This window comes from Heteronotia binoei, chromosome 13 (genome assembly GCF_032191835.1).
Source record: "Heteronotia binoei isolate CCM8104 ecotype False Entrance Well chromosome 13, APGP_CSIRO_Hbin_v1, whole genome shotgun sequence".
In the NCBI taxonomy this organism is placed as follows: Eukaryota; Metazoa; Chordata; class Lepidosauria; order Squamata; family Gekkonidae; genus Heteronotia; species Heteronotia binoei.
In genome coordinates this window covers 8,487,673-8,505,983 of record NC_083235.1, presented here as the reverse complement: position 1 = coordinate 8,505,983, position 18,311 = coordinate 8,487,673, and the positions used below count along the sequence as shown (strand labels likewise).

Here is an 18,311-nt window from a genome sequence, read left to right as displayed (position 1 = left end):
TCCCCACCCTGCTGCTGTCAGCTCTTCTCGCGTCCCGCTCGCGTTCCTACCTGGAAGACGGTGAGCAGGGCCTGGGGGAAGGTGTCGAAAGTGCTGCGCTTGGTCTGGGTCTCGTCGAAGTTGAACTTGCCCCCAAAGAGCTGCATGCCCAGCAAGGAGAAGATGATGATGAAGAGGAAGAGCAAGAGCAGCAGAGAAGCGATGGACTTCATGGAGTTCAGCAAGGAGGCCACCAGATTGCTCAGCGAGGCCCAGTGCCTGGAAGGTCAATTGGACGTGGGTCAAGGGATTGAGGAACGGGCTGCGGATTTTCTTGTGGAGGGGCTGCCATCAACAGGGTGGCGCCTGGGGAGAGGCAGGACCTCCGCAGAGTATAAAGCCATGGAGCCAGGGCCGGATTAACAATTAGGCCAAGCAGGCGCTGGTTATGGGTCCCCACACCTTTAGGGGCCCTGGGTCGGCTTCCCCCCTGTTCCCCCCCTGCTTGCAGCCTTCCCAGCCTGCAAGCACAGCCAGCAACTGAGCCGCTCTTTGCCCGACTTGCCTGGTGCGGCTGCTGCTGGCAGCGTTGCCAAGTTCGCCTCTCTCTACTTCTTCCCAACAGCTTTGTTAAAAAGGCTTTTGAGAAGGTGGCTGCAGTGGGGGCGGCAGGGTGGGTGCTCCAACTCTGAGCTAATTTGTGAGGGCCCCCCCCCCCAAGATTTTGACTGCTTAGGGGCCTCCACAGGGTTTATTCCGGCACTGCATGGTGCCTATCCTGCAAAGCAGCCATGTCTCCAGCACCCAGGCCACGGACAGCTACAAGTCATATGAACATGTGAAGCTGCCTTATACTGAATCAGACCCTCAGTCCATCGAAGTCAGTATTGTCTATTCAGACTGGCAGCAACTCTCCAGGGTCTCAGGCTGAGGTTTTTCATGCCTGCTTGCCTTGACCCTTTTTAGTTGGAGATGCTTACCAAGCAGATGCTATACCACTGAGCCACTGTCCCTCCCCATGAACATATGAAGCTGCCTTCTACTGAATCAGACCCTCGGCCCATCAAAATCAGTATTGTCTACTCAGACTCACAGCGGCTCTCCAGGGTCTCAGGCTGAGGTTTTTCATGCCTACTTGCCTGGACCCTTTTTGGTTGGAGATGCCGGGGATTGAACCTGGGACCTTCTGCTTACCAAGCAGATGCTCTACCACTGAGCCACCGTCCCTCCTCATGAACATATGAAGCTGCCCTCTACTGAATCAGACCCTTGGCCCATCAAAATCAGTATTGTCTACTCAGACTCACAGCGGTTCTCCAGCTGAGGTTTTTCATGCCTCTTTGCCTGGACCCTTTTTAGTTGGAGATGCCGGGGATTGGACCTGGGACCTTCTGCTTACCAAGCAGATGCTCTACCACTGAGCCACCGTCCCTCCCCAAAATCCATGGCCTGTTAGCAATTGGGGCCGCACAGGAGGTACTTTTTACTTTGACCTGTGCTCCATACTCATTGTCCCCTGTCTGAGTGAGCAAACAGCGAAGCCCGACAAATGTAAAATTGTCTTCCTGCTCGGAACCAACTGGTAATCGAAATTGTTGCAAAAATTTTTAGATTCCTCATCTCGGAGGCGCTGAATGTATTTGCAAATTGCCATTTGATGGATGGATTGGTTCCTTGTTATGTTGGATATCATGCCAATAAAGGTGATCGATCGATCGATTGACTGACTGATACCAGTCCATGGCCTGTTAGCATCTGAGCCGCACAGGAGGTCGCACGAAAGCACAGAAAAGCCTGCCTGCATTTCCAAAATCTTATCTTTGTAAAGCAGAGTTTTCTGCGACGACAGCAACACAAACAAGATTACGGAACAGACTGGACATAAGGAACACGCTTTGGATGTCACTGCCTCCTACCACCCCCAGAAGGGACCATCTAGTTGCAGGAAAACAAGCTCAGGGCTCCCGCTTTGGTGAGCAAAGTACACAACTGTATCATCCTGAAACCATCAAACCACGCCCCCCCCCTCGCTTCCCCGGTCCGTGGAAAAATGATCTTCCATGAAACTGCTGCCGAAAAGGTTGGGGACCACAGCTCCAGGGAAACTGTAGTCTAGAGAGCAGCTGCAATTCTGAGAGATCTCCGGGCCGTAGTTAGGGCTGTCTAGCCAGCCGCCTTCTGCAGCAGCCATCTTGGGGTGGCCGTTTTGTGGTGTCAGCATTCCAAAGGTGCCTGCAGGCTCAAAAACGTTGGGGACCCCTGATCTACCCACTTTGGCATCTTTCTTTCACTCTGCAGCAACTGGGTGAATGCATTGCGCTAATGAACAGAGGGAAGGGGAGGACTGAGGCCTCTTTCTATGAAATCACTGAGCATCTCCAGGTTCCATCAGGTGTCCCAGGTTCCATTCCTGGAGTCTTGGGGTTTGATCTAGGGATGGGAGCGAACCAAAAGAAATTCTCGGTCGGTTCATGGTTCAGTGTGGTTCCCGAACCAAACCCTGAACCAAATTGAGTCAAAAAAGCCCCAAACTGGCCAGTTCGGGTCCCCCTTTCTCCCAGCTGCGACAAGTCAAGCCCAGGAGAAGGGGGGGGGGAATTGCCAGAGAAGGGTTAAATGGCTGCCATCCATTTTGCTTCCCCTCACTTCGAAGCAGGGAGGAGTAAAACCGATGGGTTTAATGGCTTGCAGCCATTTAAACCTAACAGCTGATGGCAGACCCACCCTGCCTTTAAATGGCTGGCAGCCATTTCAGTGGTCCATTTTGCTCCCTCCCACCACCACTTCCAAGAGGAGGGAAGTAAAACCCACCACTGAAATGGCTGGCAGCCGTTTAAAACTAACAGGTGAGCTGCGGACCTGCACCACTCAGCTGTTCATTTCAAATTGCCTGAACAGTTAAACCAAACTGGACAAAATTCTAGTGAATGTTTGAGCAAGTCACCTTCCCCAAACATCAGTTTGGGGGCTCTTAGCCGGGATAATTTTGTGCCGAATTTTGGCTCATGAACCGGTTCGTGCTCACCCCTATTCTGAGCCTCAAAAGACCTGGCAATCTTAGCATTTTGGAGGAAGAACTGGGTATAAATCCAGTGAACAAACGACGAATAATTCCGATCACTTTCTGGAGCCCTCATGCGACATAACATCTTTAGCATGAGGTGCCACGAGACCAGGGCTTTTTTGGTAGCAGGAACTCCTTTGCATATTAGGCCACACATCCCTAATGCAGCCAATTCTCCAAAAGTTTACAGTAGGCCCTGTAAGAAGAGGCCTGTAAGCTCTTGGAGGATTGGCTACATCAGGGGGGCGTGGCCTAATATGCAAAAGAGTTCCTGCTACAAAAAAACCCTGAAGACGTGGGTTAAGAAGGAGAAATCACTGAGGGAATGCCAAAGGAAATGGAAACACTCAGGGGTTTTTTTTGGGGGGGGGAGTTAATATTTTATTAAGTGTGCATATATCAACATATTTATATATCTCATATAAATACACTTTGTTTTTTGATTGTTGTCTTCTACAAATAAACTCCTTCTTCTTTATCTTATTTCCTTTCTTTACCCGTTTCCGGGAGGGGGGGATTTGAGCATATTAGGCCACACCCCCTGATGCAGCCAATCCTCCAAGAGCTTACAGGCCTCTTCTTACAGGGCCTACTGCCAGCTCCAGGAGGAAAAGGCTGCAGAAAAGGCCCCGCACGAGACTCATGTTTAACCTTGATCAAGACGACAATCTCGAGCTTCCCGCCCGCAGCCCGAACCAGCCCCCGAACACCACCAGACCTGGTAACCTTGAAGATCCGCAGGAGCCGGACGCAGCGAAGCACAGAGATCCCGAGGGGCTGCATGATTTTGAACTCGACCAAGACGGTCTCCAGGATCCCGCCGCACACCACGAAGCAGTCGAAGCGGTTGAAGAAGCTGACAAAGTAGGCCTGCAGGCCCAGGCTGTACAACTTCAGCAGCATCTCCAGGGTGAACAGCGACAGAAGCACCTTGTTGGCGTAATCTGGGGGGCGGGGGTGGAGAGAAGGTGTAGGGGAGGTGATGGAGTGTAAAACTGGAATAATGTAATGTGTAGTACAGGGTTGGTCAAACTGCAGCTCGGGAGCCACACGTGGCTCTTTCACACATACTGTGATTGTCAAAGCCTCCACTATCTCATTGGCTGGCTTGGAGAAGGCATTTGCCTCTTTAAATCACTTTATTTATTTTTATTTATTCGGGATTTGCCAAGCCAAGCCAGCTGATGGCTTGGAAAATGCATTTAAAATTAAATTAAATTTGCTTTATATCTACTTCCCCTCCCCCTATCTATTTTCCTTCCTTCCTTCCTTCCTTCCTTCCTTCCTTCCTTCCTTCCTTCCTTCCTTCCTTCCTTCCTTCCTTCCTTCCTTCCTTCCTTCCTTCCTTCCTTCCTTCCTTCCTTTCCCTTCCTTCCCTCCCTTCCCCTTTCTCCCTCCCTCCCTCCCTCCCTCCCTCCCTTCCTTCTTTCCTTCCTCCCCTCCCTCCCCTTCCCTTTTCTCCCTTCCTTCCTTCCTGCCCGCCTGTCTGCCCTCAAACATCTGACGTTCATATCTTGCAGCTCTCAAACATCTGACATTTATTCTATGCAGCTCTGACATTAAGCATTTTTTGTAGAAAAAGCCCAGCAGGAAGTCACCTGCAGATTTGGCCACACCCCCGGCACCAAGTCAGCCAGAACTGCATTCCTGCTAAAAAAAAAAAAAAAGCTCTGGGTTTAACGATGATAATAGTCCAGTCATTGAAAAGTGCGCTGGAGGTGAATGAGACACGAGAACCAGTAGAAACATTAAAAAGGTAAAGGTAGTCCCCTGTGCAAGCACCAGTCGTTTCCGACTCTGGGGTGACGTTGCTTTCACGACGTTTTCACGGCAGACTTTTTACAGGGTGGTTTGCCATGGCCTTCCCCAGTCATCTACGCTTCCCCCCCCCCAGCAAAATGGGTACTTATTTGACCGACCTCGGAAGGATGGAAGGCTGAGTCAACTTCGAGCCGGCTACCCGAACCAGGTTTCGCTAGGATCGAACTCAGGTCGTGAGCAGAGGGCTCCGACTGCAGTACTGCAGCTTTACCACTCTGTGCCACGGGGCTCTACGAAAAAGCCTACTCAAAATGAGCTTCCAGAAAAATATTGGGGTAAAAGTGGTCTCAAAAGAGTCAGAAGAAAGGAGACAACTTTTGGGATGATTTTAGACTTTCTGAATTAAAGAAGGAGTTGATTTCTTTGTTGCTCAATGCGGCTATTCAATTCCTTCATTGGTGGCCTGGTTAAGCAAATGCTGGGAGTATTTTGTTCTGGACAAAATTACACATAATTTAGAAGGGGGGCATACTTCATATCGAAGGTCAACTATTTTAGCTAAGTGGTCCCCTTTTCTGGATTAATTTTCTTGAGGGAATTTTGGTTCAACTGAACATAATATACTGGTCTGGCATTCATTTGTTTTTAATCGGATTTTGCACTGTTTGTTCTCGTGGTTCATTGGGATGTTTATTGGTGACTGACTTTGTTGGAATACTTTTAATTATTATTTTGACTACGGTCCAGAATGTTAATGTATTGAAATAAACTTTTTTTTTTAAATTTTAAAAAAAAGTCACAAGAGAGGGGGGTTTTTTGGAGGGGGGGGAGAGAGAAAAGTGAAAATGAAAGCCCTCCAAATACTTGCAGAAATCAGGGGATAAACTGAAGCAATACAGGGCCAGAAATGATTGGGGGGGGGGGGGGAAGCTAGGATATTATATGCCAGTCTGATGCTGCATTCAGAAAAAAAATTACAGTTGAAGGGGTGGGGGACAGATAACTCAGAGAAGAATGATGAACAAGAGTCACAGAATCATAGGATCCTAGAGTTGGAAGATACCTCCAGGGGCATCTAGTCCAACCCCCTGTACAATGCAGGAAACTCACAAGCACCTCCCCCTAAATTCACAGGATCTTCATTGCTGTCAAATGGCCATCTAGCCTCTGTTGAAAAACCTCCAAGGAAGGAGAGCCCACCACCTCCCAAGGAAGCCTGTTCTACTGAGGAACCGCTCTAACAGTCAGGAAGTTCTTCCTAATAGAATCCTAGAGTTGGACAGAACCTCCAGGGGCATCTAGTCCACCCCCCTGTACAATGCAGGAAACTCACAAGCACCTCCCCCTAAATTCACAGGATCTTCATTGCTGTCAAATGGCCATCTAGCCTCTGTTGAAAAACCTCCAAGGAAGGAGAGCCCACCACCTCCCAAGGAAGCCTGTTCTACTGAGGAACCGCTCTAACAGTCAGGAAGTTCTTCCTAATAGAATCCTAGAGTTGGACAGAACCTCCAGGGGCATCTAGTCCACCCCCCTGTACAATGCAGGAAACTCACAAGCACCTCCCCCTAAATTCACAGGATCTTCATTGCTGTCAAATGGCCATCTAGCCTCTGTTGAAAAACCTCCAAGGAAGGAGAGCCCACCACCTCCCGAGGAAGCCTGTTCCACTGAGGAACCGCTCTAACAGTCAGGAAGTTCTTCCTAATAGAATCCTAGAGTTGGACAGAACCTCCAGGGGCATCTAGTCCACCCCCCTGTACAATGCAGGAAACTCATAAGCACCTCCCCCTAAATTCACAGGATCTTCATTGCTGTCAAATGGCCATCTAGCCTCTGTTGAAAAACCTCCAAGGAAGGAGAGCCCACCACCTCCTGAGGAAGCCTGTTCCACTGAGGAACCGCTCTAACTGTCAGGAAGTTCTTCCTTATGTTGAGCCAGAAACTCTTTTGATTGAATTTCAACCCATTGGTTCTGGTCCTACTGTCCGGGGCCACAGAAAACAATTCTACACCATTGCAAAGCAATCTGTGATGCAGAAGGAAGCAAGAGAGATGGAGAAGGAAGCAGGTGACAGCCAGTTGCTCGGGGGGCCTGATAGGAGCTCTCCGAGGGCCTGATTCGGATTTTGTGTGCATGCACACTTTGTCAAATGATGAAATGGGGTACAGTGAGCAGTGCTATATGTAGCTGGTGGGTAGTAGTTAAGCATTCACAGAATCATAGAGTTGGCAGGGACCTCCAGGGTCATCTAGTCCAACCCCTGCACAATGCAGGAAACCCATAAAGACCTCCCCCTAAATTCACAGGATCTTCATCGCTGTCCGATGGCCATCTAGCTTCTGTTGAAAAACCTCCAAGGAAGGAGAACCCACCACCTCCCAAGGAAGCCTGTTCCACTACGGAATTGCTCTAACGGTCAGGAAGTTCTTCCTAATGTTGAGCTGGAAACTCTTTTGGTTTTGATTAAGAGTCGAGGGTTCCCAACGGGTAATTGATTACTTGACATGATTTTAAAGTAATTCATGGAGCTAATCTTATTATAAGACTCAGATGCCAGCTCCGTGGCATTTTATGAATGGGGATACTTGAAATGATTACTGTTTGTAGGCTGTTTGTGAATATTACTGCTGTGTTTTAAAAATAAAAAAAATAAAAGACTCCTATAGATAAGGAGCAGACGAGGCCTAGGAATCTTCTGCCTGCCCCTCCCCACAGAACCAGGAACCGAGGCTCTTTAGCTAGGAGAAACGTTGACAGAGAGGTGACATGATAGAGGTTTACAAGATTAGGCATGGGATAGAGAAGGTAGAGAAAGAAGGACTTTTCTCCCTTTCTCACAATACGAGAACTTGTGGGCATTCACTGAAATTGCTGAGCAGCCGAGTTAGAACGGATCAAAGGAAGTGCTTCTTCTCCCAAAGGGTGATTAACACGTGGAATTCACTGCTGCAGGAGGTTGTTGGACTGGATGGGCTATTGGCCTGATCCAACATGGCTTCTCTTATGTTCTTATGTCTGGGGCAGGGATTCTGTATTCTGTATTCTTGGTGCTTGGGGGGGGGGGGCAACAGTGGAAGGGCTTCTAGTGTCCTGGCCCGCTGATGGACCTCCTGATGGCATCTGGTTTTTTTGGCCACTGTGTGACACAGAGTGTTGGACTGGATGGGCCATTGACCTGATACAATATGGCTTCTTTTATGTTCCCTAGCCCTGGCTATATGGCCCAGGATGCTCATTCACCTCTGTTCACCTCAGTCAAGAAATTGTGACTGGCATTTTCGGGGGGAAAAACCATTTGCCTTCTTTTTAACATTGGAATATGCCTGCGATTGGATCTGAAAATCCTTCATGCATACATAGTTTCATGGCCGTAGCGTTCCCCATACCCAGCCGGTCTGGGAAATCCAGGTTTGAATCCCCACTCATTCTATGGAAGCTCACTGGATCATCTTGGGCTAGTCACACACCAGAGGTGGAATTCTAGCATGAGCTTCTTTGCATATTAGGCCACACACCCCTGATGTAGCCAATCCTTCGAGAGCTTTCAAGGCTCTTTTTGGTAAGCTCTTGGAGATCTGGCTACATCAGGGGTTTGCGGACAAATATGCAAAGGAGCTCCTGCTAGAATTTCACCCCTGTCACACATTGTCAGTCTAACCCACCTCACAGGGTTGTTGTTGCTGGAGGAGGAGAGAATTATGTAAGCTGGTTTGGTTCCCCATTAAGGTGAAAAAAGAAGAAGAGATTGGATTTGTCCCCTGCCCTTCACTCAGAATCTCAGAATGGCTTACAATCTCCTTCCCTTCCTCTCTCCACACCCTGTGAAGAGAGGCAGTTTGGTGTAGTGGTTAAGTGCATGGACCTCATATCTGGGAGCACCGGGCTTGATTCCCCACTCCTCCACATGCAACAGCTGGAGAGACCTTGGGTCAGTTCCAAGTTCTCTCAGAGCTGTTCCTCTCAAGAGCAGTTTCTGTCAGAGCTCTCTCAGCCCCACCTACCGCACAGGGTGTCTGTTGTGGGGAAGGGAAGAGAAAGGAGATTGTAAGCCGCTCTGAAACTCCTTTGGGCAGTGAAGGGCAGGGTATAAATCCAATCTCTCTTCTTCTTATCCTTCAGGCTGACAGAGCTCTGAGATGACCCAAGGTCATACAGCTGGCTGCATGCAGAGGAGTGTGGAATCAAACCAGGTTCTCCAAATTAGAGTCCACCATTCCTAACCACTACATCACCCCAGGGCTTCTTTGGGAACTCCTTTGCATATTAGGCCACACACCCCTGATGTAGCCAATCCTCCTGGAGTTGACAGTAGGCCCTGTAAGAAGAGCCCTGTAAGCTCTCGGAGGACTGGCTACGTCAGGTGTATGTGGCCTAATATGCAAAGGAGTTCCTACTACAAAAAAAGCCCTGCATCAAACCACTACTTCATACAAGGCGGGTATATAAATAAAGTAAATAACAAATAACAGGGGTGGAATTCTAGCAGGAGCTCCTTTGCATATTCGGCCACACACCCCTGATGGAGCCAATCCTCCTGGAGCTGACAAGGCTCTTTTTTGTAAGCTCTTGGAGGACTGGCTACATCAGGTGGGTGTGGCCTAATACGCAAAGGAGCTCCTGCTAGAATTCCACCCCTGGAAATAATAATAAAGGATGGTCCCTAGCCAGAGCTTAGCTGCCTCCCTCACCTTGGATCTCTGTGAGCCAGTCAGGTTGATTGTAATGCTCAGAGGCAATGGTGAGGGTGTTGAGGAAGACCAACAGTAGGACCATCCAATAGAAAGAGACGGATTTGACAGCAAGGCGGCACTTCTTCCGGAAGAGGCGGTTCAGTCGTCGCAATTGGCGGCTGCGGTGGACAAAAAAGAGGACAGAAGCCGCTGATAAAAGGCCAGAGAGAGCAGTTTACCCAGGCCAGGTTTGCAGGAGGTGGGAAGAGGGGACAAGCTACTCACCCGGATTTCGTCTTCCAGAACCTGCCCCTGTGAAACAGCAGACATAAAAAGAGTGGTCATCACAAAGCCATCAGTTGCAGAGCTCTCTCACCCACTTGGAAAGCTGGGTGCTCTTATCTGTGGTGCAAGGACCGCTGTTCGCGGATAAATGCCATCGACGGTGACAGCATATCATACTTTACAGATATGCTGCCAAATTTAGAAGAGGGTTCTTATCTTTAAGCTGTTTTATCCAGCACTGAGACTAACAGTGGCTCTCCAGGGTCTCAGGTGAAAGTCTTTCCTATCACCTCCTGCCTGGTCCTTTTAGCTGGAGATGCCGGGGATTGAACCTGGGACCTTCTGCATGCCAAGCAGAGGCTCTGCCACTGAGCCAGGGTCTCAGGTCAAGGTCTTTCCCATCACCTCCTGCCTGGTCCTTTTAACTGGAGATGCCGGGGATTGAACCTGGGACCTTCTGCATGCCAAGCAGAGGCTCTGCCACTGAGCCAGGGTCTCAAGTCAAGGTCTTTCCCATCACCTCCTGCCTGGTCCTTTCAACTGGAGATGCCAGGGATTGAACCTGGGACCTTCTGCATGCCAAGCAGAGGCTCTGCCATTGAGCCAGGGTCTCAGGTCAAGGTCTTTCCCATCACCTCCTGACTGATCCTTTCAAATGGAGATGCTGCGGATTAAACCTGGGACCTTCTGCATGCCAAGCAGAGGCTCTGCCACTGAGCCAGGGTCTCAGGTCAAGGTCTTTCCCATCACCTCCTGCCTGGTCCTTTTAACTGGAGATGCAAGAGATTGAACCTGGGACCTTCTGCATGCCAAGCAGAGGCTCTGCCACTGAGCCAGGGTCTCAGGTCAAGGTCTTTCCCATCACCTCCTGCCTGGTCCTTTTAACTGGAGATGCAAGGGATTGAACCTGGGACCTTCTGCATGCCAAGCAGAGTCTCTGCCACTGAGCCAGGGTCTCAGGTCAAGATCTTTCCCATCACCTCCTGCCTGGTCCTTTCAACTGGAGATGCCGGGGATTGAACCTGGGACATTCTGCATGCTAAGAAACTCTGCTGTGTAATTTAGAGAGCCTGGCAAATCTGCCTCCCTCTCTTTCTCCCCAAGGGAAGAGCCTCAGCCAATGGAGAAAATAGAGGTTTTGCTCTGTAGCTCCTGTGCAATTGAGCAAGCCTTGCAAAGCAAACTGTGATACAGAAGGAAGCAAGAGAGAAGGAGAAGGAAGCAGATGTCAGCCTGTTTCTCGGGGGCCTGATAGGAGCCCTCCAGGGTCCTGATTTGGCCCCCATGCTGCATGTTTGACACTCCTGCCCTTGGCTGTTCTTTCATTTTCCTGAAGAACTTGACGGAAATACAGCAGATGGTTACATTCAGCAACTCCCATGAGTAAATTGCTCCAGCGACATCACAAAAGTGTGTGCTTGCTAACTGTTTATTTTGGCTGTTTTGTGAGAGTGTGTGTGTTCATTTTCATTTAGTGGAAGTTTAGCTGCTGGGGGGGACGTGAAGAAATGATGACTGTATTCACGGGAAATTTATTTCCTGGCTCCACTCTAAAGTCTCCCAGCTCCACCCTCAAAGTCTCCTGCTATTTTCTGAGTTGGACCTGGCAACCCTAGCATGGGGAGGCACAGCTGGTGACTTTGGGGGTGGATCCAGGAGACTGTGGGGGTGGAGTCAGGAGACTGTGGGGGTGGAGCCAGGAGATGTTGGGGGTGGAGCCAGGAGACATTGGTGGTGGAGCCAGGAGCAAGGCTGTGACAAGCGCAGACTGTGTGCAAAGACCCAGGTAGGAGAAAGCGAGGGTTTTCCAGCGGTGTTCGCCCCGTCCTTGGAACCGAGAATGGCGCAAACACTGCCGCCGCCCCTTTCTCCTCCCTGGGTCTGGGAGCACAGACCTGGGAAGGAGAAAGAGAGGGTGTCCCGGCGGTGTATGCACTGTCTTCAGAGCCAAGGATGGCACAAACGCCACCCCCAGCCCTTTCTCCTCCCCGGATCTGTTTGCATAGATCTGGAGAAGAGAAAGAGAGGGCATCCCGGTGGCGTGTGCACTGTCCTCAGATGTCCCCCACCCCTTTCTCCTCCCTGGGTCTTTGTGCACATACTCAGGCAGGAGAAAACGAGGGTGTCCCGGTGGCATTTGCGCTGTCCTCAGAGTCAAGGATGGAGCAAATGCCGCGGTGCCTCCCCCTGCCCCCTTTTCCTTCCCGGGTCTGTTCACCGACCTGGGAAGGAAAAAAAGGGCAGGCGCCTATGGGGGGGGGGGCGGAAGACTGGGGCTGCTTTGCATGGTTGGGGGGGTGCCTTGCCAGGGGCTGTGGGCACACACCCCACACACCATTTTTTGGACACCGTTTTTTAGTTTTGCCCCCACTTAAAAAAATGGGTCGATCCGGCCCTGCTGCTTTTGCCTGCTGGGAAAGAGCAGAAGCAGGAAAGAATGAGTCGACAGAGTGAAATACGTTGGGTTCAAATTGCTGTGCGTGATTACATCACAGGAGCAAGCCTATTGCGAGTGCCACAGCTAGAGCAAAAGCAAAATGCATGGCGCTGGCTGATAAAAAGCATCCAGTTTCCCTTCGGTAGTAAGATTGCGAAATCCTCATCATTTAGAAAGCAGAGCCACCTACTGCTCCTTTATCACACCTTCAGCTGCAGAAAAATCCCCTTCAGAACCAGGCCGGTGGCGCCCTATGGGGCCCAGGGGGCCTAGCCTCCTTGTGGATTTTACAGGCCCCCTCCCCAAGCCTTGGCTCCCCGCTCGGGCCCCCTCCCCCGGATTGCCTCAGCACATGAAACAGGCAGCGGCACCGGCAAGCTCTCCCCTGAAGCACTCTGAGCAGAGTTGGGTGGGCGGTCAGATTCTGAAAGTTGGGAGGGTAGGTGGGCAGCCAGCCCCGCCCCCCACCCCCTGCTCCCAGCAGCCCTTAGTCTGGCCATGAAGAACTGGGGGCTCCACGTGCTGCCTTGTTTTCCACCGCCATGAGCCTGAACAGCCAGTTCTTGGGTGGGTGGGAGGAGAGACCCCTGGATTGCACAGGCTGCAAGGGCAGCTAGAGTCCTTTCAGGGTGGGAAGGGAGAGGAAGAAGAAGAAGATGATTTTGGATTTATATCCCGCCCTACACTCCAAAGAGTCTCAGACCGGCTCACAATCTCCTTTCCCTTTCTCCCCCACAACAGACACCCTGTGAGGTGGGTGGGGCTGAGAGGGCTCTCACAGCAGCTGCCCTTTCAAGGACAGAGTCTCAGAGTGGCCTACAATCTCCTTTCCCTTCCTCCCCCACAACAGACACCCTGTGAGGTGGGTGGGGCTGAGAGAGCTCTCCAGAAGCTACCCTTTCAGGACAGAGTCTCAGAGTGGCCTACAATCTCCTTTCCCTTCCTCCAACACAACAGACACCCTGTGAGGTAGGTGGGGTTGAGAAGGCTCTCACAGCAGTTGCCCTTTCAAGGACAACTCCTACGAGAGCTGTGGCTGACCCAAGGCCATTCCAGCAGCTGCAAGTGGGGAATCAAACCTGGTTCTCCCAGATAAGAGTCCGCACACTTCACCACTACACCAAACTGGCTCTTCCAGGAAGGGAGGAGGGTGGCCAGGACATGTCTCCCTCAGCCAGCGTGCACAAACCGCATGCGTTCCCTGCTGCTCCTATTTGGGAAGGGTGCAGGAAAGCAGGGAAATGAGGAGGGAGAGCAGAGATACGTATCAGCCTTCTTGTGAACTTTGGAATCGAAGCTGATCACTGTAGACTGAACTCCAGGAAAGGTAGAAGGGGAATCTTAGTTTACGTGCAATTTAAATCACACTGGCCCCCACCCTTTCAAGCTTCTCGCTTTCACCCCCAGGGTTCCCCTATGGCCCCCGCCACCTGTGACTCTTAGCTACGGGGCTAACTAGGGTAGGCTTGCCAATCCCCAGGTCCCAGCGGGGGTTCTTCCGCTTTCCCAGGCTCCTTCCTGGCCCCAGTCAGCTGGCCAGCGGGGGGAAGCCCCGCCCCCAGAGGACCATGTGCCTTTCCACCTCCAGAGGCTTCAGTCTCCAATTGAAAGGCTTCCTCTTGGGATGGGGTGTCTGTGTTACTTGGAAGAAGTTGGCAGCAACTCGTGAGTAGAGAGGCTGATCCCTCCCTGCAGAGTGGCCAGAAACAGAGGTGGGGGGGGGGAGGGAAACGTCTGCTGAGCACTTCATTATTCCCTATGTGGAGATTGATTCTCATAGGGTATAATGGGGAACTGATCTGGAGGTTTCAGGGGCTCTGGGGGAGCTGTTTTTTTAAGGAAGAGGCACCAAATTTTCAGTATAGTATCTAGTGCCTCTCCTCAAAGTACCCCCCAAGTTCAAAACGATTGGATCAGGGGTTCCGATTCTATGAGCCCCAAAAGAAGGTGCCCCTATCTTTCATTATTTCCTATGGAAGGAAGGCATTTAAAAAGGTGTGCTGTCCCTTTAAATGTGATGGCCAGAACTCCCTTGGAGTTCAATTCTGCTTGTCACACCCTTGCTCCTGGCTCTGCCCCCAATGTCTCCTGGCTCCGCCCCCAAAGTCCCCAGATATTTGTTGAATTGGACTTGGCAACCCTAGGCTGATGTGCCCCAACGCGTGAAGAATTTTTGCATCGGCCCGCTTTCTCTTCCCACCCTCGTCGCTTCGGTCAGGCGAAACTCACAAGCAAATGTTGCAGCAACGGTTTGGAGGATGGTCTTCGTCCCCAACGTTCTCCGTATTCACAGACGCGGTTTCGCTGGCAGCAAGACTGGCTGGGGAGAGATACACAAGTTGTTGCGTTTTTCTTCCACCTAGCAGACAGCATTCAGACAACACGACTGATTCCCACTCAGAGGGAATCAGTCAGGCCCCGTTCAGAAGGACTCGGGGTGCGTTACAGATTTAAACTCGGGGCCTCCAACTTTTTTTCAGCATATGGGCACCTTTGGAATTCTGACACAGGATCATGGGTGCCATCACAAAATGGCTGCCGCAGGGCGGCCTGTTCCCCAGGTGGTTTGCTCCCTCTAGTGCCGGGGTGTCGAACTCATTTGTTATGAGGGCCAGATCAGGCATAAATGGAACCTTGTCGGGCCGGGCCTTAAAGGTGCTTTCTTTGTATTTCTCCTGTGGGATCCAGGGAACTGGGCAAAGGAAGCTCTGGCTCTTTCCTTCCTTCCCCAGGGGACCAAGAGTGGGTGGAGCCTCAGCCTATAGAAGGAAGAGAGGCTGGGCTCAGTAGCTCTGCTGTGCGATTGAGAGAGCCTGGCAGAACAAGCTCTCCTTCCCCTCTTCCTCCCCAAAGGAGGAGTCTCAGCCAATGGAGGAAAAAGAGGTTTTACTCTGTAGCTCCTGTGCGCTTGAGCAAGCCTGGCAAAGCAAGCTCTTTTGCAGAAGGAAGCAAGAGAGGGAGAAGGAAGCAGATGACATCTAGTTGCTTGGGGACCTGATAGGAGCTTCCCGGAGGCCTGATTCGGCCCCTGGACCACATGTTTGACACTCCAGAAAGGTCACTAGTTAAAACTAGTAGGAGCCCTCCGAGGGCCTGATTTGGCCCCCAGGCTGCATGTTGACACCCCTGCTCTAGTGGTTGATTAGATATTACATCACTTTATGTGACTCCCTGCAGATGTAAACTGCAGGGTTTATGCTGGATATAAAGCAATGTAATATTGAATCAACCACTAGAGGAAGCAGGACACGTGTAGAACAAAGAAAACCCCTCGAAGCGCCAGAATCAGACAAGGGAGGAAAATGAATTTATTTATTTATTTTTTTGTTGGCTTATATTCCACCCTTTACCATAGGTGGGCTCAGGGCGGAAAACAACATAGGTTAAAAACAGTTAATAATTTACAGATTAAGACCATATAACAGTACAATAAAACCAAAACATGTGGGGAAATCTTGGTGACTAAAGAGAACTTCCATACTAAGAGACAGCAGATTCTTAACTCCAGGGCTGGGAAGCAATATCAAAGGGAAGGTCTTGGCCTCCCTACACTCCCTACGTGCTGGTCGCCCAGGGAAACTGGTTGGCTGCTCTGTGAGACAGGATGATGGTCTAGATCAAGGGTCCCCAACCCTTTTCAGGCTGCAGGCACCTTTGGAATTCTGACAACGTGTGGTGGGCACAGCCACAAAATGGTGGCCAGAAAATGGCTGCCACAAAAGATGGAGCCAACCACAAAACGGCTGTGGCAGCTAACCAATGGTCACACAGGGAAGATCCTTGAGCTGCCGACTTTCCCAAAGCACTTGGTGGGTGTCAGGAAAGATGCTGGCGGGCTTCTTGGTGCCCACGGGTGCCCTGTTGTGGACCCCTGACCTAGAAGGCCTATTGGCCTGATCCTGCTTTTATGATATTTGGAAGAAGGTTATATCATAGTGAACCCGGTCCCAAGCGGACTAAAATTTCAATTTGTCAATGGTAGGGTTGCCAAGTCCCCTGCTGTCTGCAGTGGAGGACTTTCGCACGCATGTGCAAAACAATGACGTCACTCGGAAGTGACATCATCACGCTGGTGACATTGTGCGCGGCCGCTCTAGCTGTTTCTGGGAAAACTCTATGGTTTTTCCAGGCGCTCTAGCCATTGGGGAGGGGAAAACTCTATGGTACCTATTGTACCATAGAATTTTCCCTCCCAAGTGGCTAGAGCATCTGGGAAAACCATAGAGTTTTCCTGGAAACGCCTAGAGTGGCCGCCGTGATGACATCACTTCCCGGTGATGTCATTGTGCCAGCGATGTAGGGGGAGGTTCTCCCCGCCGGCCCAATGTGGTCCGGACCAGGGGCTTGGCAGCTCTAGTCAATGGATTGGCAACATGATGGCCATAAAGCAGAAGAAAATCTGGTGGTTCCCAAACAAACCAGAATAAAGAACAGGAGGCTAAATGTCTGAGTTCAGTTAGATCACCGTGGACTCTGGGTGGAGCACAGGTGGGGGGATGGAATGGAAACATGGAATCTCTTGGGCTGCTTAGACCTCAAAGGGACTGAAAGGTGGAGACGAGAAAAAAGGAAAATGAGGAAATTACTGTGAAGATCAGCGGAGTGGTGGTTGTGTTTGAACCATTTCTTGCCTCTCTTCTTCCCCGTCAGGTCGGCCACAGACATGCCTTCCGTAAGAGAGGTGCCGTGGATAAAAGGATAAATGGAGGAGAGGGGGGAAGAAGGAAAAGAACACGGGCAAGTGAAAATGGATGGAGGGGGGGGAAAAAATAAAACCGGTATGAGTTATAGGACAAAGATGCCAGAGAAAAGGGGAAGGGGTTACATTCTGAGGAATCGAAGTCCCTGTTTGTTTGTTTGTTTGCCTCCGTGTTGGGTCTCCTGGGCTTTTTTTGTGGCAGGAACTCCTTTGCGTATTAGGCTACACCCTCCTGATGTAGCCAATCGTCCAAGAGCTTACAGGGCTCTTCTTACAGGGCCCACTGTAATCTCTTGAAGGATTGGCTACATCAGGGGTGTGTGGCCTGATGTGCAAAGGAGTTCATGCTACAAAAAAAACCCCTAGGTCTCCCAAACTTGTCTCTGTTTCTGAGATGGAGACAGGTCCCCAACCTCTTTGAGCCTGTGGGACCTTTGGAATGATGATACAGCATGGGTGGGTGCAGGCCCAAATGGCTGCTGCAGGAGACGGGGCCTGTCACAAAATGGTGGCCGTGGCTTACCTTCGATCACACAGTGAAATTCCTTGTGCTGTGGCAGCAGCTGCTTTCAAAGAAACGTTGTTTTTTTTTAAAAAAAAAAAAACCTGCACAGCCAATCAGAAGCGTTGCTAGGCAAACGCCTACCGGATCCTGCCCACTTTCTAAAAACTCTGGCTCTCAGCAGGTTGGATGCCTCACTCCTCTGCACGAGACCAGCCACAGACCGAATCCCCACTAGCCTTCTGCCGCTCTCTTCTCCCCGGGGCTTCCGTCGGATTTCACACTATCTGCCCCGGGGCTGCAACTAGCTTTGCCTTTTTTCGCGCGGGAAACAGGAATCGGTTTTTAGAAGATCCTCTTTGCTGCGCGAAAGAGGCGGAGTGAGTTGCAGCCCCGGGGCAGAGAGTGCGACATCCGGCGGAAGCCCCGCGGAGAAGAGGAGAGCGAGAGCGGCATAAGGCTAGTGGGGAATCGGTTTGTGGCTGGCTTCGTGCGGAGGAGTGAGGCAAACGTGCTGAGAGCCAGCATGGTGTAGTGGTTAAGGGCGATGGACTCTTATCCAGCCCCGTAGCCAGGATTTGAAGAACTGGGGGGCCCTGATTTTTTTTCAGGGAGCACATAGTGGCCCCAACCTCCATGGCCTTCTCTCCTACCACCGCTGAGGAGGAAAGCTGCCAGCTCACTGCCATACAGCCTCCCCCCTCCCCACAGCTGCCCCAAGGTGATCCCTTTCCACCCCTCTTCCAGTAGCTCTGGTGGGGAGCCACTCACAGGTTTAGATAAGTGCCGCACGGTCTCCTGCCCTTACCTGTAGCATGCTCCAGCTAGGCAAGCCCAGCGGGACAAGGGGGGGAGGGTGGAAGGCGCCACCAAGTCGCAACTGACTTCTGGGGCTACAAGACCTCCAATT

General features: G+C 51.0%; 1 protein-coding gene across 1 annotated transcript in view; it reads right to left on the bottom strand.

The window, feature by feature from the left end:
- The window catches only part of CACNA1F (calcium voltage-gated channel subunit alpha1 F), a 157,796-nt gene that overhangs the window by 95,344 nt on the left and 44,141 nt on the right, over positions 1-18,311 (bottom strand). Inside the window, exons 10-15 of the mRNA XM_060253249.1 lie at positions 16,787-16,867; positions 14,430-14,520; positions 9,764-9,790; positions 9,497-9,657; positions 3,762-3,987; positions 51-258 (exon numbers count right to left, since the gene is read on the bottom strand). Coding sequence (XP_060109232.1) covers positions 51-258; positions 3,762-3,987; positions 9,497-9,657; positions 9,764-9,790; positions 14,430-14,520; positions 16,787-16,867 — 794 coding nt within the window. The remainder of the gene's footprint in view (positions 1-50; positions 259-3,761; positions 3,988-9,496; positions 9,658-9,763; positions 9,791-14,429; positions 14,521-16,786; positions 16,868-18,311) is intronic.